The sequence below is a fragment of the Phyllostomus discolor genome, chromosome X, assembly GCF_004126475.2.
Source record: "Phyllostomus discolor isolate MPI-MPIP mPhyDis1 chromosome X, mPhyDis1.pri.v3, whole genome shotgun sequence".
Classification (NCBI taxonomy): Eukaryota; Metazoa; Chordata; class Mammalia; order Chiroptera; family Phyllostomidae; genus Phyllostomus; species Phyllostomus discolor.
Genome location: NC_050198.1, coordinates 103973916 through 103997089, shown reverse-complemented (window position 1 = coordinate 103997089; position 23174 = coordinate 103973916). Strand labels below are relative to the sequence as shown.

The 23174-nt window shown below is 40.4% G+C and overlaps 1 protein-coding gene across 1 annotated transcript in view; it reads left to right on the top strand.

Annotated features, from left to right (window-relative positions):
* Nucleotides 1–23174, top strand: part of CHM (CHM Rab escort protein) — a 142675-nt gene that overhangs the window by 36046 nt on the left and 83455 nt on the right. Inside the window, exons 3-4 of the mRNA XM_028523188.2 lie at nt 10791–10863; nt 13583–13707. Coding sequence (XP_028378989.1) covers nt 10791–10863; nt 13583–13707 — 198 coding nt within the window. The remainder of the gene's footprint in view (nt 1–10790; nt 10864–13582; nt 13708–23174) is intronic.

Here is a 23174-nt window from a genome sequence, read left to right as displayed (position 1 = left end):
TTTCTGTTCTCTAAGAGAAGTATAATTCCCAGCCTTTCTGTGGGTCAGGGAAGAGAACTGAAAAAACTTCTCCAACGTCACATACCTATCAAGGGGAAGACCAGGATTTTAAAGTCAGGTGCATTTAGACTGAAGAGACTGTGTTCTTGCAATAAGGTTAGGAGACGAGAAAATCCTGGGTCTGAGGGTCAAAGACACCTGATTCAAATTGTGACTCTGTCGCTGATTACGTGACATGTCATTTTGCGCAACTGTAAGTTGGGTCTCGTGAGCATCCTACCCAGAAGCATGACTATGACGGCCCAGTGATCAACTTGTGAAATGCTGAGGTGCTGCCAGCAACATCTGACCCAGGGAGGCGGGTTCACAGAAGACTTTTACTGTGAAATCACTGGGAATGTGCTCAGCCTTTATTTTGGAGGGCGGTGTGGGAAAAAAATCGTGGGAAGCGATTTGCAAATTTTGATGGCTTTGAAACGAATGTCATTAGGTCACTGAAATCTGCATGACGAGAGCTTTGTGTACAAATGGCAGTTTTGTTGCTCATAGAACTCATAAGGAGCCTAGAGTGAGACAGCTCTTTGCAGAAATCACGATTTGTCAGCTCTGTCTTGCAGTGACCCACTTCGACTTGTTTTATTCAGTGCATTTGAATTAGGATAGCTTTCCCACAACATGGAAAACTACATGCAAACGTAATTAATTGAATGTACATAGGCATGTTTTCACCACATGCCTCTCCCTCTCCCCTCCTCCCCTTGAGCAACTTCTTTATCATTCAGATGAAGAGACATCTTTTTCCTCTAGTATTTTATATTTTTCTTTCCCCTTGTCTTTTTTTTTTTTATTTTTATTTTTTACTTTGAAATGACAACTGCCCCTACCAGCTCCTTGGGGGTTTGAAGTATGTCAGTCAGTTTCACTGCTGGGAGTTGAGGATTATTACTGCAATAACGCTTGGAGCTTTTTCTGCCATTCTAATTTCCTTTTTTTTTTTTCTATTAGTGTAAATGGAGTTTGATTTGCCTTTCCATGGCAAAGCAAGGGTTAACCTTTAGGAGCTGTGACTGCTCCTCAGTCCTTTGGTCTGTGCCTTCTGTGGTTCTCTCAGTGGTTCCCCCATTCCTCTCTCTCTGTCCCCTTTCCCCGGGGTGTCAATGGACCAGAAGCTTCTGGACTTAAGTAATTGCCCTGGAAAGGGAGCTGGAGACATCTTGGGCATGTTCTGCCCTGTCCATACTTTGCGAAGAGGGGGATGATGGTAATAACTTACTACGTGCTGGTCACTGCTTTGAATGTTTTTAGTCTACAGATAAGATAGCCGAGGCTTTCAAGGCTGACGTCTGTAAGGTTACCTACCTGCTGACGTCCTGTGACTAGGAAGAGGCACAGCCCGGGAATTTGCCTCCAGGCCCATTTGATCCCAAAGCCTTGACGGACAGCAATGCATTAATTATACTAGTTAACAATTCCCAGCGTGCATCAAGGATTCAAAGGATCAAAGGATCAAAACGACCAAGCTGTGGCCCTTGTCCTTAAGTTGCTCCTAGTCTAGTCGCAGGAAACACTGATACAGTCTGATCACCAGGCAGTAGGACAGAGCTCTTACAGAAGTATGTGCAGGGCTGTGGACACAGAATTCAGTTCTTCTGATTATATATTGCAGAGCTGACAGCCTCACAGAGAAGATGATCCTGGATTTGAAATAGTTCTGACTGGTTTGACTGGTTCCATCATTAGTTTGTGATGAAATAGCATGTTGGGCATGGGGGAATAGTTAACAAACACAGAGAGACATCTAGATGCTTCTCTGTGTGTGGTCCTGGCTGATGCATTGGATGCTTTGCAGAGAGGGGTGATGTCCAGAGAAAAGGCTGGAGAGTTACGTTGGAACTAAGGTTTGAAGGGTCTTGTAGTGATACTAAGGGTTTCAGACTCTACTATAGAAGCATCAGCCATTAAACATCGTTAAGCCAGGGAAAGGTGTCATGCCGTCTGCCAAGATCTGGTCAGACTGGCAGTGATGTGGAGATTAGGTTGGGAAGGGAAGGGACTAGAAGCCCAGAAACCTTTGAGGAGACTAATGAATAAATGTATGGATAAGAGCTAGGGCCTGAAATAAGGCAGCAGTGGTAGGGAGGACAAAGAGAAATCTAGAATGGACACGTGAGGAAGGAATAGTTACTGAGTGCAAGCAGTTTGGGCATAGGCAGCTGTAAGAATAGTGTTGGCGTTTATTGAAATAGGGAAACCGAAAAGAAAACCAAGTTGGGGACATGTCATACGTTTGTCTCTTGGACAAGGAGAGATTGAAGTGAATCTGGGATATTTTTTGAAACTAGATGTCACAGAAGCTGATGACGCATGCTATGTACTTGCAGCCTGGAAATAGCTATGCGGCTGGAGCTCAGCATCGGGGCTGGGATGAGAGATACCAGTTTGTGACAAGCGATAATTGACTCAGGAGGAATGGATGAGATCACAGAGGAAAGCAAGAATGAGGGTGACCTTTGAATGTTACCTGGCTTGCTTGTCTAAAACTGGATTGGAATGCGTGGACTAGCGTCAACTGACTGACTCTTAAGCACAAGACGGTCTTTCTCCAGCCCCAACGACTGGGAGCTGGGAACCTGGTGTTTCATTCTGGCAGAGTGATGGGGTTGCCAAAGCACCTTCCTATAGCCCCGTCAGAGTCTTTTAAAATCGAGGAAGGAACTGGTCTTTCTCTCTAACGTGAGAATTTCCTTTGCATCGTTGACCAAGGAAGCCCACCTCCTCGTTGATCTTGGAACGAGGGGATGGGGAAAGGAGATTGGTTTTCTCGTGTATCAGGTATGTAGAGCTTTGAGTAAATGAGAATTTGTGTTAAGTCCAATGTATCTCCTAGGCTGTTCTATTTGTCAGCCAGGAAGATGTCATGATTCTTTGTAGGACTGGACCCAGGTTTAAATAGAATAGTGCCTCTTTTATTTAAAAAAAAAAAAATTATTTATTTTTATTTTTTAGGGGGAAGGGAGGGAATAAGAGGGAGAGGAACATCAATGTGTGGTTGCCTCTCGCACGCCCCCTACTGGGGACCTGGCTCACAACCCAGGCGTGTGCCCTGATTGGCAGTCGAAACGGGGACTTTTCACAGGCCTGTGATTAAAAATATTTGTCATTACCACCCTTTGGTTCACAGGCCAGTGTTCAATCCACTGAGCCACACCAGCCAGGGCAAGTAGTGCCTCTTTTAATGTGCATACTGTATCATATTCGATAATAGCTGCCAAATCAATATTAGCAGACAGGCCACACTGTTATTTTTCTACTCCTGTCATACACAGAAAGATTTTTTGTGCACATTAAATATGAGATGTACAATAAAACTGGTGGTATTTTAGGTCCTAGAAATGAATAGTCCCTCCTCCAGCTCTGTTATTAGAGCAGATACAGTCATGAAGTGATTACCCCATTTTCATGATCTACATGAATTGCTGAAGCAAAACAAAAATTAAACTTCATTCCATTGCCTTGAAGTTAGATTCCGGGATTTGTATTATATACTTATATTTACAATTTAAAATATTCTGACCTTGTAGAGTGTGGAAGACAGTGTTAAGTAAAATACAGTGGAAACAGCATAGGCTTTGAGGTCCGATTAAGTCCTGGGTTTAAATGCAGACTTTGCCATGGCCTCGCCGAGTGAGTTAAACAAGATACTCAGTGTCATAGATAGTTTTAGGTTTTTTTTTCCTAATTGAAAAATGGGGATAATTATAGCACTTATGTCTCAGGGCTCTTGTGAAGATTAAGTGACATAATGAGTGGAAAATGACATGGTCAACGTACATAGCATCCTGCTTTTCCTCTTCCCTTAATAAGAATTAAGCCAGCATTTCTCAAAATATATTCTGTTGAACTCGAATCCCTCCAGATCTTTAAAAAAATGTTTATTGCTTAACTGAATTTGTTCCCTCTTGGGGAGAACAGACATTAACATATTTAACAATGCTGACAAGCTGTACCATAAGCCATTTTGGGGGGTGGTTTAATTTTTGCAACTGAGCATTTTCCGTCTTTATTTTGTCATTGTACCTCACCCCTCCTTAGGATACCTATTAACAGCCCGAGCTGTGGATGGGATACATTTTGGAAAAGGTGTTCTGTGATCAGGTCCAGGTGCCAGTCGATATCTAATTGTTTAACCTCATTGAACCAAAGCTACCATTATAATGTCACCTGGACCACATGGTGCCAGCCAACTCAGAAGCTTGGGGGTTGCTTATGATGCATTACACAGTATTAGAATTCGGGAGAGCGGGATTTCCATTGCAGTTCTACCATTCTTCCATTGTCATGGAAGAGCCCATGTGAAAATAGTAAGAAATTTGAAAATGAAAAGTGCTGTCAGTGGAAGGTGATACACCAATTCTCCTAGGAAAATTGTGGGAACTGTGAATACAGGATAGTGGGGCACAGAGCTTGAGCTGCCTTGCTTCTCATTCCCACCGAGCACACTTGGACCCCATCAGATACCTTTCTGAAAGCATTTTCAAGTCCCGGGTTTCTTAATAATTAAAAATGATTCCCAGATGAATGTGCCTGCATGTCGGTAGCTCTGTCTTTTCTCAGCATTGTTGCACTTGCTTACAGAAGCCGTTTCCTGGGACAGGATGCAGTTTAGCATCACGTAGCTATATGGCTGTTGTCGAATATCAAATGATGGATTGTGATTAAGATGCACAATAGAAAAGAAGATAGTTAGGATTTAAGTCACAGATTTAAAGAATAGGTTTAATTGTTCAGCCTTCTCATGCAGTTCAGCTTGATGACCATCTGTGATGTATTTCTTTTCAGGTATTACACATTAAGCGAAGTGATATTGCTTTGACATTAAACACTGTGTAAAGGGTGAGAACTCTCTTGTTACTGTTTCAATACTATTTTTTTTTCTGTTCCATTGGTTACTGTTAATGGAGGCAGTTATATAATTTCCTTTCTATGTCCAGAAAAACTTAGGTGGTATCCTGAATAAGCTTTGTGAAACTTTAAAAAGATTAAAACCATGTTTTCTGTAGTTTTAAGGTCAACATTCCACACGATGGAGAGTGTTCCCCCTCAGTATTATGGGCTTTTCTATCTTTGAAAATAAAAATGTCCATTTGTGATTTTTACTATTTTAGCTAAAAAGTTTAGATCACTTTCCCATCATGAGGCATAGAAGGCTTTAGACATAATTTTTGCTGTGAATACTCATTTTCTACTTCTGTTTCAATGCTGTGAATGCTCATTTTGTAGTTCCACAAAGAGATTGTAGTTTCACAGAAGTCTTTTTTCATCATATAAAAGAGTATGCCTGGCAATAGAGATAAACGTCATCCTTCATCATAAACCGCTTTTTCCTTTACTTGATATACAGAGGCAGTTTTGACACAAAATTGGCAGAAAATGTTCCATTCCCCTCTTCTCTCTCCTTTTTTTCTTCTGTCAGGAATTTCTCACTTTATCCTTAAAATAAATTGTATCTATGGGATTTTAGAAGCAAAGTCAGTAACCTAGCATTGTTATTCCCTATAGAAACTTTTAAAGATAGTGGAGAAATAGTATTTTTAAGTTGAACCTGAATGCCAGCATTTTGAAGCTATATCTTTGAAGATAAAACGTAAGAAAATATGTGATGATCTTTAATTTTTGTTATTGCAGTAATGTTACAGAGAGCATATTAGAACATTATATTGACCTTTTTTTTTCTCTCTTTTGTCATACTGACTCTGAAAACCTAAACTTGCCGGCTTTCTCTTTAAGGGATATTATAAGCCATATTGCGAACCATGTAAATACCAACATGAATTTGGTCAAAATCTGTGTTGCTCTTATAGTGAGTTTCTTCATAATTATGTTGCCATCCTTTGGCAGACAGACCACAGTAATGAAAACCACGTTTCACCTTTTACATGCATAATTGGATGAGATCACCAGATGCTGGGGTTAGGATCACATCAACAGGAAAAGTTGCAAATGGGAGCTTCATGGAAAAACACTAGAACCAATTAGCTCTGTCAAAGACCATATGAGCAAGTATAGGGGAGAAAAATAGATTTTGACCATGAGCCGACCTCGGGTCATTTCACAATGGAAAAACCCAGCAAGATGGCCCTTCTTACAGTTGTTGGAGGCTTTTGATAATAGCAGCAAATACCTTGGAAATTGGTACATCATGGTCAGTGTTGGAAAGCGCAGGTTAGATTAGTTCTGTTTTTCTGACTTTATTATGACAATGTTCAGACACAGAAGAGTTTTACAAAATCACACTGTGAACACCTATATGTCCACCGCCTAGGTTCTACCATTAACATTTTGCTGTGTTATTACGTAACTGTGCACGTGTTCATTTTCCTGTTAATCTGTTTTTCCGTCTTACGGTTTTGTGCATTTCAAAGTAAGTTGAACACATCCAGAACCTTCCGTCTGGAGTACTTTTGCATGCATATAATTAACTAGAGTTCAGAATGTATATATGGTTCATATTTCAAGAGAATATTACATGCAGTGAAATGCACATGCAAGTGTACTCACGTGATAAATGTTGGCAAATGCATACTCTTGTTTAACTGAGAACTTTATTAAGATGGAGTACATTGCAGTTACTCCAGAATGTTCCCTTATGCCTCTTCAAAGTCAAGTCCTGCCCTGACTCCCACCCTCAAAGGCAGCCACTCTTAGGATATTTCTCGTCGTATCTTACTTAATATAGCTTGTTCTAGAACTTCAAAGGAATGGAATCTTGTACAGTGTACTCTTTTTGGGTAAAACTTTTTTCACATAGGAGAGTGTTTTTGACGTTCATCTATGTTGTTGCAAGTATCAGTAGCTTCTTCCCCTTGATTGGTGAATAGTGTCCATGCTATGGCTGTGCCACAGCCTCTGTGTCCATTCTCCTGTTGATGGATACTTGAATTGTGACCAGTTTGGAACTGTGAGTGAACAAAAATGCTCTCCTTGTCTTGTGTGTAGGTACACAGGAATGGAATCACTGGGTTATACGGTGGGTACGTATTTAATTTTTGTAGGAAACTTCCTGACGTTTTCCCGAGGTGTACTACTGTTTTACACTCCTATGAAAATGTGTGAGCATTCTGGCCCTTCACAGCAACCCCTGGGATTTTCTGCCTCTCTAAATTGAACTGTTCTGGTGGATGTGTGGTGTCATCTTGTTTTGCTCAGTTTTAGTGCTTATTTTATCATGTACTTAGCTAATGATGGATGATGTTGAGCCCTTTTCACGTGCTCATGAATCACATCCGTCTTCCTCTGTGAAATCTGTTCGGATCCTTTGCCATTTTAACAGTTGACTATCTGCCTTTTTATTAAGTTGAAAGAGTTTTTTTTTAATATATTCTGGAAAGCAGTCCTTTGTCAGATGTGTTTCATGAATATTCCCTCCTAGTTTGTGCGTAGCCCGTTCATTTTTTCAAATAATATATTTTGTGGAGAAGTTCTCCATTTTGATTGATTGTAATTTATCAGTTTTTATGACTTTTTGTGTCCTGTCTGAGAAAGCTTTGTCCACTCACAGTGTCACATATCAGATGTCTATTTATTACTTATAAATTGGTATAACCATTTAAAAAATTAACTTGATCTTGACGCTTTCACCTAATAGTAGAGCTTCTCACCTATAATCTTACGGTGGCTAAGAGAAATCTAAATATCTCAACAAACTGTATAAAGACAGTGGTTTCAGGCTTTTACATTTTTTTTCTCAATACTTAGGATATTTTCTAATTTTCTTGACCGTTCATCTAGAGGATGGGGGGAATGGCAGGAGTGTATTATTCTCAGGCAAGGGAGGAGGGGGTATAAACTGCTATGGGAAAACCACCTATTCAAACATCCCTCTCTTTTTCTTCCTCCCTCTTCTGGGAACTAATGACTGTTGCCCAGCCTCTCCTCCCACTGTTCTCTCTGCTGAAGGGATCACAGCTTCCAGGCATCCTGAGTCCGTCATGTTTGCCAGGGGTTGCCATTTGGAATCATTGGACTAGCTGACGTTCTATCTATATTTTAAAGCTTGCTAGTGACTTTGGTTTTTTTTTATTTTTTTATGTTTTAAAGAATTTATTTATTTATTTTTAGAAGGAAGGGAAAGGAGGGAGACAGAGAGGGAGAGAAACATCCCTGTGTGTGGTTGCGTCTCTCACGCCCGCATCTGGATGCCTGGCCCGCAACCCACGCATGTGCCCTGATGGGGAATCGAACTGGGGACCTTCCACTTTGTGGAATGATACTCCGCCAAGCCACCCTGGTGAGGACATAAAGCTCACTAGGGATTTGGACAGTGTATGAATTTGCATTATCCTTCAGAGAACTGTCAGATTATAAGTAAAGTAGTGAACCTACTTTCACAAGTGTTCAATTTAACCATTTATTTTTCTACTGGAGAAAAGCAACGATTGCTGGTAAAACACTTGAGCCTAAAAGCTGACTCTTCTATTTGCTGGGAGGGTCATTCTCCACCCTTTCACCTTGAGTCAAATTCTGTCTTCACAGCTTAGATGTGTCTCCCGAAGGCAGCAGCATGTGGTTGGGTTTTGTTTTTTGATCCAATCTGCTACTCTCTGCCTCTTGGTGCATTCAGTCCATTTACATTTAGAGTAAATACTGATGTAAGAGGATTTTTTGTAGCCATTTTATCTTTTGTTTTCTGGTAGCTCTGGGTCTCCTTCGGTTCTCTTTTTGTGTTCCTTGGGAAGGTGGGCATCTCCTTTATATTCTGGTCACCTCCATCTCAGGGGGCCAACCCTGTGGGGGGATGTGGTGGGCAGTGGGGTTCCAAATCCATGCAATTCCATTGCTGTTCCATGCAGAAAAGAAACTGCCAGAAAGCAAAAGGCCATCAATCAACTGAATGGCAGAAGATACTTGCAAACAGCAGGTCCGGCAAGGAGTCAGTATTTAGAAATTAGAAAGAAGTCATAAAAACTCAACACCAAACAAACCCAAAATCCAATGAAAAAATGGGCAGAGGACCTGAACTGAGACTTCCCCCAACGAGACATACAAATGGCCAGCAGGTATATGAAGAGATGCTCAACTTCATGAGCTGTCAGGGAAAGGCAAATCAAAACTGCAGTGCGATACCATCTATTACAATGGCTGTTATCAACAAGACAAGTAGTAACCAGTGTTGGAGAGGTTGTGGAGGAAAAGGAGTCCTTACTCGCTGCCGGTGGGAATGCAAAGTGGTACAATCGCTATGGAAACAGTATGGAGGTTCCCCCCAAAATTAAGAATGCAGTTACCATATGACCCAGCATTTATTCACAGAGACATATGCACCCATAGCTTCATTGTGGCATTATTCATGGTGGCCAAGACATGGAGAAAACCAGGCATCCAGCATTAGGTGGTTGGATGGAGGCAGTGTGGTGCATATACACAGTGGAATACTACTCAGTCGTAAGAAAAGGTGAAATGTTGCCATTTGCAACAATGTGGATGGACCTTGAGAACATCCTGCTAAGTGAAATAAGTCAGACAGAAAGAGCCAAGAACCCATAGGTGGGATATAATGATGAAACTCATAGACACAGACAGCAGTGTGGTGGGTGTCAGACGGAGGAGGCGAGGGTAGTAAAGGGTAAACGGGTTCAAATCTCTGGTGACAGAAGATGATTTGACTTTGGGAGGTGGGCGCACAATGTAATAGACAGATCATGTGCCGTAGCACTGGATACTTGAGACCTACATAACCTTGAAAAAATCACTAGAATATTATTCATAGACACAAAACAGTACAATAAAGCTGACTACTCTTCAGGTCCATGTCAACAGTTGATTGAGGAGCGAAGTCTATCAGAATTTTTTTTTAATATTTTATTTATTTATTTATTCTTTAGAGAGGGAAGGGAGGGAGAGAGAGAGAGAGAGAGAGAGAGAGAGAGGGAGGGAGAGAAACATCAATGTGTAGTTGCTGGGGGTTATGGCCTGCAACCCAGGCATGTGCCCTGACTGGGAATCGAACCTGGGACACTTTGGTTCCCAGCCTGCGCTCCATCCACTGAGCTACGCCAGCCAGGGCTAAAGTCTATCAGAATTTTGAGAGGCTATCCAGCAGCACTCTGGTGGAGTAATTTTGAATACCATATTGAAGGTTTTAGGTTTGTGTCATTTTTCAAGGAGCTTTTATAGATTTTCATTTCATTAGCTACAGAGGAGCAAAAATCAAAACAAAACAAAGCCAAGACTTGTACCCACCCCGAAACTGGAGTGTCGTTTTGGTCCCCACTAGGTTGGCAGTGGGCAGTTAGGAATGTGTGCATGCTGTGTGTCTAGACACACACACATTTTTGTGTGTGGGAGATGGCTTTAGCAGTGGGGCTGGCAGTACATATTAAACTTTCATAGAAGGGTTAACAGTTTCTCCTGTGTCTTTCTTGAAGACCTACCAGGGTTTTTCCCCCAGCCACTTTTGTCTGCCCAGGAGTCAGATTTATCTGCTCATCGCCTGTATCAAGCTGTGGACAATCACGTGACCGGTGAAGACGTCTCTAAGGAGGCCAAAGAGATTTTTAGCTCCTTAGACAATGAAAAATTACCTTTGGGATCTAAGAGGTCCAGTTCTATTTATTCCAGCCTGCTATTTCCTCTAACCTCAACATCCCAGTTCTGTGTGCTTTTGAGCTTTGAGGCAGCGATATTGAAAATGGAATGAGTTGAAGGGGCAAGGGTGGTTTGTTGATAAAGATTGGTGGTGGCTAGAGTTTTATACCCTTTTCTTTACTCTTATTTTTTTTTTATTGTTACAGAAGAAGCTACTATGGAGGAAACTGGGCCAGTTTCAGCTTTTCAGGATTGTTGTCCTGGATAAAGGAATACCAGGTAAAGTTCTTACCTATCTTTAATTCGCTAGGTTTTATATGTGTCGTGTAATTGAAGAAAATCCTAGGTTTCACCTGTAATATACTATTTTTTATCCTTTTAAGTATACTTTATTGATTATGCTATTACAGTTTTCCCAGTTTTTCCCCTTTATCCTCCCCCCAGCCTGCACCCCCAACACTCCCCCCTTAGTTCATGTAATATACTATTAATACTTAATTTTTACTTTCTTAAAAATTATCCAGTCACCATTTCAGGTAAGATTTTTCCAGTGCCTTCAAAATAGAGATCATGCTTTTTAAATATAAATAAATATGTTGGCTGAAGAATAAAGCACATACACTTGAACCATTTTGTCACCATTCTGTATGCCCAAATATAAGGCAGGTTTTTTTCTCTCACATAGTTTTTCCATAAAAAACACTTCAGTTTTTATGAAATGTCGCCTGTAGTAGTTGTTCTTTCAGTTAGTACATTTTTGGGGAAAAAACACTATTTGGGGAAAATGCATTCATTTGAAATGATCTCAGTCATTTGTGGTTTTATGTAATTGTAGAAGTCATCTGACGGAGTCAGTGAAAACAAAAAGCAAGGAAAATTTTTAATATAAAGTTAGTAATTTTTTTCCAAGGGTAGTGTCTCATGACTGTAGCCGTTGTACGTCATTGTAAAGAAGTATTTCAGAGTTTATTTTAAGCATACTAATGGGAATTGCTTATGTCGTGGAGTTCATCAATTTTTATGAGATGGAGTTAAAAAATACTGTCCTAATTTTAGATGAATTGTATATGTGGCTTGAAATGAAATTCCTGCTGAGAGCGTCATACCACGCAATGATGGAATGAGAGGCTGATCTATCTCAAAAGATTTTAGGCCGTTTAGGAAGGAGGGTGTTATACTCCACAAAAGTGTATTCAGTGAGCTAAACTAATATAGCCAAGACTTCTTAAGCACTTACCTTTGCTAAGTAAGCAGCACAATAAGCATTGGAGTTGGACTGATTCATTTTATGGCATGCGTGACTCGAAACGTGCTTCTGGTGATGACAAAGACATTGGTGTTGAAGATTCCATGAAGAGTCCGTTTGAATAACATTGTTATATAGAACTGAGAGTGTGGAGAAATAACCAATATTTGCAAAGCAGCATTGCATGTAATTCAGCCTATGTGTATATAAATCAAGGAAGTGTTACAAGTAGACATTAAAAGGTTTGATCTCTATGCCTTCAATGTTAATATATTTATGCTTATCAGGAACCACTTTGGGAACCTTATCCTTGGGGAGTCTCTGTGAGGGTCACCCGAGATGAGGCGAATCTAGATACTTCCATGGGAAAATGTAATCTGGAATCCCGGAACACCACCAAAATACATTTCCCCAGTGGCTGCATAGGAAAGTTTTGCTGAGTGAAGGGATTTAAACAGAAATCGGTGATGGGTTAGATTTATTAAAATAAAGTATTTTTGTAGACCACTCTAGCACCTTGACCCAGTCGCGGGGTCCTTTTTCCCGTCACTTTCCCGTCACTGACACCGCTCCACAGTTCTTATCTCTAGGCGGGGGAACCCCATGCCTACACATTCCAAGTTTCTGTTCTTCACCCCCTCTCATACTCATGTGGAGGTGTTTAATGTTGCCAGACAATTGCACTTAATTATAAGAGATGTCTGCTACTGCTTTTCTTGGGTTTAAAATGTTAAATTTAAGACGATGAAACTTTTTAAACTAAATGTATTGGGGTGACGTGGGTTAATAAGATCATATAGGTTTCAAGTGTACATTTCATAAGACAATGAAACTTTTAAAAGTAACTGTTGCCCTACTTTATCAAATCTGTAAGTTTAGAAGTTTTCTGAGGTGAATTTACTGAAAGGATAGTGTAGTAATACTTTACTACTAGTTGTCTGGGTATATGTCAAATATTTTTAATTTTTTTTTTTGTCGGAGAGATGGGTGTGAAATAGATTAAACATGTAAACAGTTTAAAACGTGATCCTTGACATTTGAGAAAGGTGTATGTTGGCATCTTCAAAATTCCCTTGTATTTAGATCTTGCCGTATCATAATTTCCTCCCTGAAATATTGTATAAGTAGGAATTACTGAAAATTTTAAAGGATCACTTTCAATCCTCAGTAGTAGTTTGCATCCTTTATATTTTCTTGTTTTTATTGTCTTTCTCAATATAAAATATTAAGGGGTTGACTATTTCTGTTGTTTACTAAAGTCCTGAGTTCTGTTGGGATGAGTACTTTTCCAAAGTATTTTTTACATGTATTCAGAATTCGACATGCCTAATGATCAACCTTGAAAGATCAAAGAGGAACTGGAAAGAATTAATTTTGAACATGCTGTTGCAACAACAAAATGTAAAAACTTTATTATTAATAGATAATCAGAACACATAGGCTTGATTCTCAGCAGATGGGACATTATTTGTTACGGTTTTTAAAGCAGTGTGAAAACAGCCATGCCCAGATGACTGCATTGAAATATCAAGTATGTTGATAGAAATTTGCAAACCAGACCAAGCTTTTGATAGGACAGATTTTATTCTTTGTTTGGCTCGGATTGCTTCTGTGGCTCTGCAGCGATGTCCAGCTTTGAGTTTTGATTTGCTGGAAGGACAAGCATGAATTTGTAAATGTACCAGTTTCCTCAGAAGGGTACAGCTTCAGACTGCTCAGTTGGTTACAATTTCTCATCTGTGTTTTCTTCAGGAAAAGAGTGACATTATGAATGAAAGCCCCGCATGGCAAGAACAGATCCTTGAAAATGAAGAAGCTGTTGTTCTTAGCAAGGTGGACAGAACCATTCAACATGTGGAAGTGTTTTGTTATGCCAGGTATGAAAATTCTTTATCCAGGCTAAAGTAACTTAATGACTGCTTAGCAGTACTTCAGAAGAAGCTAGCAATAAGGATTTATATATCATTGGTTGCTACGTGTCTGATATGCTGGTTTGCGTTTTTTAAAATGTGATTTTCAGTTTTCTCTCTTTAGATAGCAATAATAATCATCATAATATCCTGTTTTGATGACTTATCATTTGCCAAGCTCTTTTAAATTTATTCTCTTACTTGATTGTTAAAGCTGTCCTGTGTTATGATAGAGTGACTAGCATTAGTTGCAGTTTTTTCAACATCCTTAGTAAAACGAAAAAAGATTAATTTGCTGTATGTCACATTGTTTGATAAATGTCAAGGCCGCAGCCAAGCTGGTTAGTAAATGGAGCCTAAGATTAAAACCCAGGATTTTTACATTGTAGTCTGCTGTTTTTCTAACTCTTCTGAGATAATGTTTCAAGTAGGAAATGGCAAATACACACTGTTTTCCTTAGATAGTATTTATCTAAGAAAATTTATGGAAAATTACAGTTTTGCATTTAAATAGTCAAATTGAGTGTTTATAACATTTGGGGCCATACCATAAATCAGGAGAGAATGGTGGGAAACGTGGGTATTTTCAATGTGTCTGGCTGAGAGACTTTAGTATTTTAAAACATTGGAAAAATTCATTTCTTCACATGATGGAGTTTATAGGCTGAGAAGTAGTAATTGCATAGTTCAGTGCAATAACTTAAGTAGTTATGGAGTTCAAGGGTTTAGAACAGGGGTGTCAAACTCATTTTCACCGGGGGCCACATCAGCCTCGAGGTTGCCTTCAAAGGGCCGAAATAATTTTAGGACTGTATAAATGGAACTACTCGTTAACTGTTAAGGAGTTGAAATTACATTTGGCCCTTGGAAGGCAACCGTGAGGCTGATGTGGCCCCCGGTGGAAATGAGTCTGACACCCCTGGTCTAGAACATCAGACTATCACACACTTGAAATGCAAGACCCTAGAGATTTTGTGGGATGTACTCTGTCATTCTGAGAACCTCGGCAACTTGCTGTGTATTTGTTAATCTGTGTTCAGAGGTGTCGCATAAGTAGCATTTCTCCAATAACTATGCAATTACTTTGCTATGAATTTTTTGCAAAAAGACAGCATTTCAAATGCCAGACATAGACTGTAATTTACGTAATACTCAGTGGCATTCTGTTTGAGAAGGTGTGTCTCTCTGACATTGGTTAGAGCCAGTACGGACAGATTTATAACAGATGGTAATCTCAACTGGAAACTCAGTGCTTTAGTAAAACCAGAAATAAATATGTGGTAACTGTCTCATGTGTCCATGAATACTGCTTGACTAGAATATAGTGACCCTGACACCGTGGTTGTTGGAGAGGCACATTTTGATATTTTAGGGTCTTTGATTTCTCTCTACTCTTCATGCCAATTGGGGTTTCTAGTTTCTTTTTTTTTTAAGATTTTATTTATTTATTTTTAAAGAGGGAAGGGAGGAAGGTAGAGAGAGAGAGAGAAACATCAATGTGCAGTTGCTGGGGGTTATGGCCTGCAACCCAGGCATGTACCCTGGCTGGGAATCGAACCTGGGACACTTTGGTTCCCAGCCCGCGCTCAATCCACTGAGCTACGGCCAGCCAGGGCCGGGGTTTATAGTTTCTAATGGCCGAACCGACCCATGTGAGTGCAGAAGAAACGGCCTCATTTCCAGTGTTGGATTTCTCCATTTTCATTTTTGGAACTTCTTCAAATGCAAAGAGGAAAGATTGGTGGTAGAAGGTTTGTTTTCCACCAGCGAACTGGAACTCTACTCGATGATCCTTGAAGTGGCTATTAGAGCGTGGAGCAAGCAGTGAACTGGGGTAATGTTCTGTACATCTTCATTTGCTTGGAAAAGGCAGCTGGTTATTCATGCGACACTAAGCAGGAAGAGCCCTGAGAGGATGCAGTGGAAGGATGTACACAAAATCCGCTTGTCTGTAACAAGTCCTACAAACGTGTATCAACAGGAATAGCGAGAATGGCAGGAAGAGAGAGAGAGAAACATTAATGTCCGGTTGCTGGGGGTTATGGCCTGCAACCCAGGCATGTACCCTGGCTGGGAATCGAACCTGGGACACTTTGGTTCCCAGCCCGCGCTCCATCCACTGAGCTACGCCAGCCAGGGACCATAGTCATTTTAAAGCAGCAGATAGGAAAGGGAGATCTGCTGAGAGGCGAGCACACTGCAAACCACAGGAAGACCCAGGTTCTAGTCTTGCCTTTCCCATTCAGCTCGCTATGTGATCGTGAGCGAGAGCTGCCTCCTCTCTGCATCTCTGTTTTACCGTTAGGAAAACAAAGGGTTTGGACCACTTTATCCCTAAGGTCCCTCTAGGCTTTAACATGCTGCTATTTTTAGGTGCTATTTGACACAGAGGAGGATTAGACAACATTGGCGGGTGGAGAGCTGGTGAGTCAAATGGCCTTCACATTAGAGGATCCCTCAAGGTCATCATTGTATGATAGCACACAGTATAACAATGGGTGGTCATATTTATATTGCATTTTCTTTAGGTCAAAGTTAAATTATGATCTTTATCCTTCCCTTGCAAATGGAGGGGAATTTTAAATGCATTTTAGAGAGATGAGCATTAAAAATTTGTGGAGGATACCATCCAGCAGTATCCATCTCAGCTGCGGATGCTTGTCGAAAAACACGAGAAAAACATACACAGAGACAACCAGGTCCTGTGGGGGAGTAGGGACAGAAGGGCCACCCTCTCTAGTGGAGAGCATCCCATATCCCTTCCCAAGCAGATTTTTATTGAGAACACAGACTTGGTTTGTGGATTTACAGTCTGGCAGAAAAGATCCAAAGAAGTGGGTGACTTACAAAGGTGCAGACAGAACCCCCGCTGTCATTCTGGGCAAAGTTTGGGATTTTATCATATGAAAGGACTACAGGTTCCAAAGGTTTCCTGCCTGTGCCTTTAAATTCCAAGTTCATAACATCTTCCAGCGAACAGATCTCACAGGATCTTGTATATTCTATGTCCTAGGCCTGATCACCCCGGGGGTCTGCCGTTTCTGGTCTGCGCTGCTCCGCCCCTGCAGGCCTGAGAAGGCCAGGAGACAGAGGCAGCCAGGAGACTTGCATTTCTCACATCTAAGAACAAAGACTCACTCAGGCTTTGACAAAGCCGAGGGGGCAGGGGTTGATGTCGATCACCCCTTCATTTCCACAGCCCCGAGTCTCTTTCCTGAGGCCTCCTTGTGATCATACCTATCTTAGGCAATTCCCCCATGGGAAATCTTACCTGTCATTGGCTCACTGATCAAGCCTAGGAGGCCAGGCACAGAACAGGCAGCGTTCATGCCAGGGAAATAAGTTTTGTCTCCTTCAGTGGCTCCTGGTCTGGAGGTCTCTCACTTAGCCTAAGTCACAGGGGGTTACAGCTTCCTGAGACCAGGCAGGGCGGTCCCCAACAAAAATTATTAGAATAAAATTTTTAACATTTTAAGAGGTTAACTTTAGTTTTCTAGAAAGCGCCTGCATTTTTTTTATTGAGTAAAGTCATCACTATTTGTAGATCCTTGAAATTCTTGTGGAATCTATCACAAAATCTTTGTGAGTTCCCTTTGGTAAATAATAAAAAAACATGGTACAAGTTCCTGGCTTTGTGTTGTTACACTTTTTTTTTTTTTGCCTGTGTTATTAATGTTAATGTTGTATTTTGTGGACATGGTGGGTGTGTAGTTTTATATAATTTTAATACATATGTAGGTTCATGTATTCCATGCTGTGGTTGTACCATAGTTCATTTTACCATTTACCCATTGAAAAACATCTGGGCTCTTTCCAATTTTGTCTGTTACAAATAAAGCTGCCATACACATTCATTCACAGCATTTTGTGTGAACATAAGTTTTTATTTCTCTGGGATAAGTTCCCAAGTGTACAATTTCTGGGTCATATGGTAATTGCATATTTAGTATTAAAATAAATTGCCAAGCTGTTTTCCAAACGATTTGTGCCATTTTACATTTCCACCAGAGAAATGTATGAGTTTCTCCACATGTTCACCAGCATTTGGTGTTGTCACTTTTTAAATTTTACCTATTTTGATAGGTGTGTAGTGATATCTCATTGTAGTTAAATTTACATTTCCAGATGGTTGATTTTGACGCTCTTTTCATGTGCTCATTTGCCATCCATATAGCCTTTTTGGCAAAATCCCTATTTATATCTTTTGCTCTTTTTTAAAAATTGGATTGACATTTTCCCTGTGGAGTTTTGACAGTTCTTTTTTTTTTTTTTAAGATTTTATTTATTTATTTTTAGAGAGGGAAGGGAGGGAGATAGAGATAGAGAGAGAGATAGAGAGAAACATCAATGTGCGGTGGCTGGGGGTTATGGCCTGCAACCCAGGAATGTACCCTGGCTGGGAATCGAACCTGGGACACTTTGGTTCCCAGCCCGCGCTCAATCCACTGAGCTACGCCAGCCAGGGCTGACAGGTCTTTATACATTCTAAATATGTGTCCTTTGTGAGGAATGAGGTTTGCAGATATTTTTCCATAGTCTGTAGGTTCTATGTATCCTTTTAAACAGGGCATTTTGCAGAGTGAATATTTTAAATTTCGATGAGTTTCAATGTATCTGTTTTTCTTTTGTAAATTGTGATTTTGGTATCAAATCTAAGAACTCACTGCCTAGCAGTAGACTCCAGCACCATTCACTCAAAAGGTTCTTTTTCCTACATCGAATTACTGTCGCATCTTTGTCAAAAATCACTGGCTGAACTTGGGTGGGTTTATTTACAGATTCTCTGTTCTGTTCCATGTGTCTGTACAGGCGCTCCTTGAGTTATGATGGGGTTATGTCCTGACAAACCCATTGTAAATTGAAAACATTGTGAGTTCAAAATGCATTTAAATACACCTAGCCTACGGAGCATAATAGCTTAGCCTTGCCTCCCTTAAATTTGCTCAGAACACAATGTGCAAAAATTGCTGGCAACACAGTATGTTATAAATAATGATGGTTGACCCTCGTGGCCACATCGGTGACTGGGAGGCATGGCATGCTACACTGCCCAGCATTAGGAGGGAGTATCATACTGTGTATTGGTTGTCTGAGAAAAGATCAAAATTCAACATTTGAAATATAGTTTTGATTGAATGCACATTGCTTTTGCATCATCATAAAGTCAAAAAATTGCAACTCGAAGCTCCATAAGTTGAGACCATCTGTATGTCTTTTTCCATATCCATGCCACATGGTCTTGATTACTACAGTTATGCGAGGTCTGTCCAGAGGATATCCAGCCATGTACTGTGAAAAATAGAGACATTTACTGAAGAAGATACAAGATACAAGAAACATTGTACATAGGATAATCACGCCTCAGTCCCCATCCATGTAGGCACCTTGGGACCTCACACAGTTCTCCCAATCGCCATCAGCTGCCCTGTCATAGTTTTCTGAATCTCATCGATGGTCTGAAATCTCTTCCCTTTCAAAGGTGGTATTAGTTTTGGGAAAAGCCAGGCATTGCAGGGCACCAAATCTGGGCTGTAGGGGGCTGAGTCACCTGGGTGATTTGATGTTTCACACAAAAAAAAAAAAACTGCATGAGATGCAATACATGAGCAGGTGCATTGTTGTGATGAAGCTGCCAATCACCACTCGCCCATAGCTGTGGGCTTCTGAATCATCCAAATATTTTCCATGGAGGAATATTCATGCTCAACTCAAAACTTGATGCAGATTCGTTGGTCTACTCGCTCAGTCATTTTGAATGCGACAGCCACACAGTACGCATGCCCACTCAACGGCATCTACCGCCCCCACTGACTGGTACAGTGAAGTCGTCACTGTTCACGCATGTGCATTCCAGTCCGCTCTCTTTGGCCACCAGGTTACATCGATGTCACACAAACGGTTCTTGTTATATTAACAATGGCTGGACTTTTTCTGAACAGACTTCTAAAGTAGGAGTTAATATGAGGTAGAATGATTCTTCCAAATTTGTTCTTTGTCAGGATTGTATTAGCTATTCTATAATTTTTGTCTTTCCATATCAGTGTTTTAGCAAAGCTTTGTCTATGTCAAAAAAAACATTGCTAGAATTTCGGTAAGAATTTCATTAAAGCTGTGGATCAGCTTGGGAGAATTGATATCTTTATTGAGTGTTCTGTTCCACCAACAAGGCACGTCTCTCGATGTATGAAGGTCATCTTTGATTTCTTTGTACAGAATTGTATGGGTTTCGGTATACCAGTCCTGTGCATGTTATTAGTTGTATACCTAAATATTTCATTTGGAGCAATTGCACTTGTGAGTAAGAATTGCCTTTTTGATTTTGCTTTCCAGACATTCGTAACTGGTATCTGGAAACAACTGTTGAAAACTTGGTGAACTGACTTATTAGTTCTGGGAATCTTTTCATTGATTCCTTGAGGTTTTTATGTAGTCAGTCACGTATTCGGCAAAGACAAACAATTTTATGTCTTCCGTTCCATTGGCTTTTTATTTTTAGAGTCTATTTTCTATTGAGCATCATGTGTTTTCTCTCCACAGCCATACAGCACAAGTTAATTGTGGTTTCTACTTACCCTCAGGCTCACCTAATGAAATTTTTTCCAGAAAGGAAGTTGTTATCACTATGTCCTGAGGACTTGATAATTATACACTAACCCTAGGAAATCTTTTAGGGTCTCTCACATGCTAATTATCTTGTTCTTGCACACTATTCTCTCATTAGATGCAAATCAAATCCACAATCTGACCAAATGGCAAATTACTGTAACTTCTAAACTTGAATGGTCATTCACACCACGAGTTGAGTGGATTTAGTTGCATCAGACAAATAGAAGTCAAACTTCAGTCCTTGGTACATCGATGTCGCACAAACCATTGTCATTATATTAACAGTGGCTGGACAGACCTGGTATATATGTAATGGAAAAAATGCTAACGGCAAGTTTTTGAAAAAAAAAATGCCTTTAGCATTTACATATTTAAAAATGGTGTGCATAATAACATTTTTGCTTTAGAAATGGGCTTATTTGATGTAAATATTATTCAAGAAACTCACATAACCATTGAACCTCTCACAGTCTGCAAGCCTTTCTAAAATATATTAACTCCCTGATCAAGAATATTGTGGAAAATCAGCCCTGGCTGGCGTAGCTCAGTGGATTGAGCGCGGGCTGGGAACCAAAGTGTCCCAGGTTCGATTCCCAGTCAGGGTACATGCCTGGGTTGCAGGCCATAACCCCCAGCAACCGCACATTGATGTTTCTCTCTCTATCTCCCTCCCTTCCCTCTCTAAAAATAAATAAATAAAATATTTAAAAAAAAAGAATATTGTGGAAAATCAATAACAACAACAAAGCTTAACAACATTATCCATTCACAATATAATTTACACTACTTATTTTTCTGTTATGTTTCTCTTTTTATCTTTTACCATTTGTATTAGGTTTACAGAGACATTGATGGATATTATACATACCTACACACAACTGCTGTAACCTGGTGCTTTGCATATCTTATTTCATTCATTTTTATGGAATCTGTGCCATGGCAGTGTGCGTGAGTCATAGCTATATTTTTCCTACAGATAATCGGAAGGTTGGTTGGAGGCAGAGGTAGAAGAGCCAAGACTTTGTTGCAAGTCTGTCTAGCTCAACAACTCGGTCTGCTTTCCCTGGATCCTGTTGTATTTCATGCAGCAGATAAATACACATGCCCATCACGGGAGTCATCCCACCAAACGCTGGAACCATTGCCTTTGTGAGGACTAGCACCTAACCGCATTTACTTTTTATAATTTACTAGAATGCTGTTTAGTTTTGTCAAGTAGTCATATCTACGGTGGAGAATTGACATGCCTGCCTACCTCCTGCTGTTAGGAAGATAAGGAATGAGTGCAGTACCCTTTAGCTGTCACGACCGTGGTTGTGCTGTGGGGTGTTTTTGTTTGTGTGGGGGAGCAAAAAGCATCTTCGAATTCTAGTTTGAAAAAGTCAGCAGGCTATGAAAAGGCTCAATACATGAATTCACATTTAAGTCACACAAATGTAAACAATTTTGGGGTAGAGAATTGTTTCCTGTTAATTGCCTAGTGCCACGTGGTTTCCTTAGTAAGAAGGGATTTTCAATTATTTTTAAAGATTTTATTTATTTTTAGGCAGAAGGGAAGGGAAGGAGAAACAGAGGGAGAGAAACGTCAATGTGTGGTTGCCTCTCTCATGCCTGCATCTGGAGACCTGGCCACTCACGTGCCCCCCAGTAGGGCCCTGGCCTGCAGCCCAGGCATGTGCCCTGACTGGGAATCGAACCAGCGACCCTTTGGTTCCCAAGCTGGCATGAGATTTTATATTTCTAAAATATCGACAGGAACTTGTACCTTTCCTTTTGTGTAATATTGAACATCATTTTCCCTTTTCTCGCATGATAATGCTGAAGCAGGATAAAAATTTGGGTCTTAGATTTGCAGATGAACCAAGTTTAGTGGATTGATAACAAAGCATACATTTTACTAGTAATCCAAAATTCTATACTTTTTACAGTTCAGAGGAAGCTATTGTTTAATACTGTGTGCAGATCAGTTTGTTTTAGGCTGCAAGTGACACAGTGCCCAGCTAAAAGTGGTTCAAACAAGTAGCTGGTTAGGCAGCGGGGCCAGCCATCACGGGAGCAGCTGAGTAGATCAGTAGGCTGGTCACTGCATAATTTGTTAATTGAGCATCTTCATCCCAATCAGCATGCTGGGGTAGCTGCTCCGCACTGCTCTTAGCCTTCTCTCCAGACTAGATGATGGAGAGGATGGTTGCCATGATTCCAAAGAGGTTTTCACAGAACAGAAATCTCTAAACGTGAAAGGAAGTGGGAGAGTTTTTCCTAACATGTGCATACTTTTTGGGGGGTTGTTACTCTGCTAGACAGTTTTGACCCAAAGCCCCACCCTACTCTCCCTTGTGTCTTTGGCTGAAACTAGATAACCTACCTGCTCACGGCAAAAGCAGTACCTAGCTAAGGTCAGTACAATTGCAGGGATTGGCTTTGATCAGCCACGATCCATCCCCTAGTTCTGGGCACCTTCTGCCTGATACTGGAACAAAACCCCAGCTCTTAGGGCAGTGAGGAAGAGGGCAATTAATGGGTTCTGAGTAGGCAAGCAACAGAACCTGCCGTACCCCACCTTAGGAAATTTTCTTTTTGCAGAGGGTGATAAGAGGTTTATATTTGAGCTATATTCTATAGTATGCACTAACATTTTAGGTTGGTAATAAGTAGGAAATATATCTACCAATATATTATGTTGCAGCAATTCACAATTGATTACAGTGGGTTGTTTTTTTTTTTATATTACTATTTTCTGGAACAATAACTTTTGGATAGTGTGATTTTTGTAACTCTTATGAGTAGCCGTAAACATTTATTTGCAGGAGTAAGCAGCTGGGTAGCAG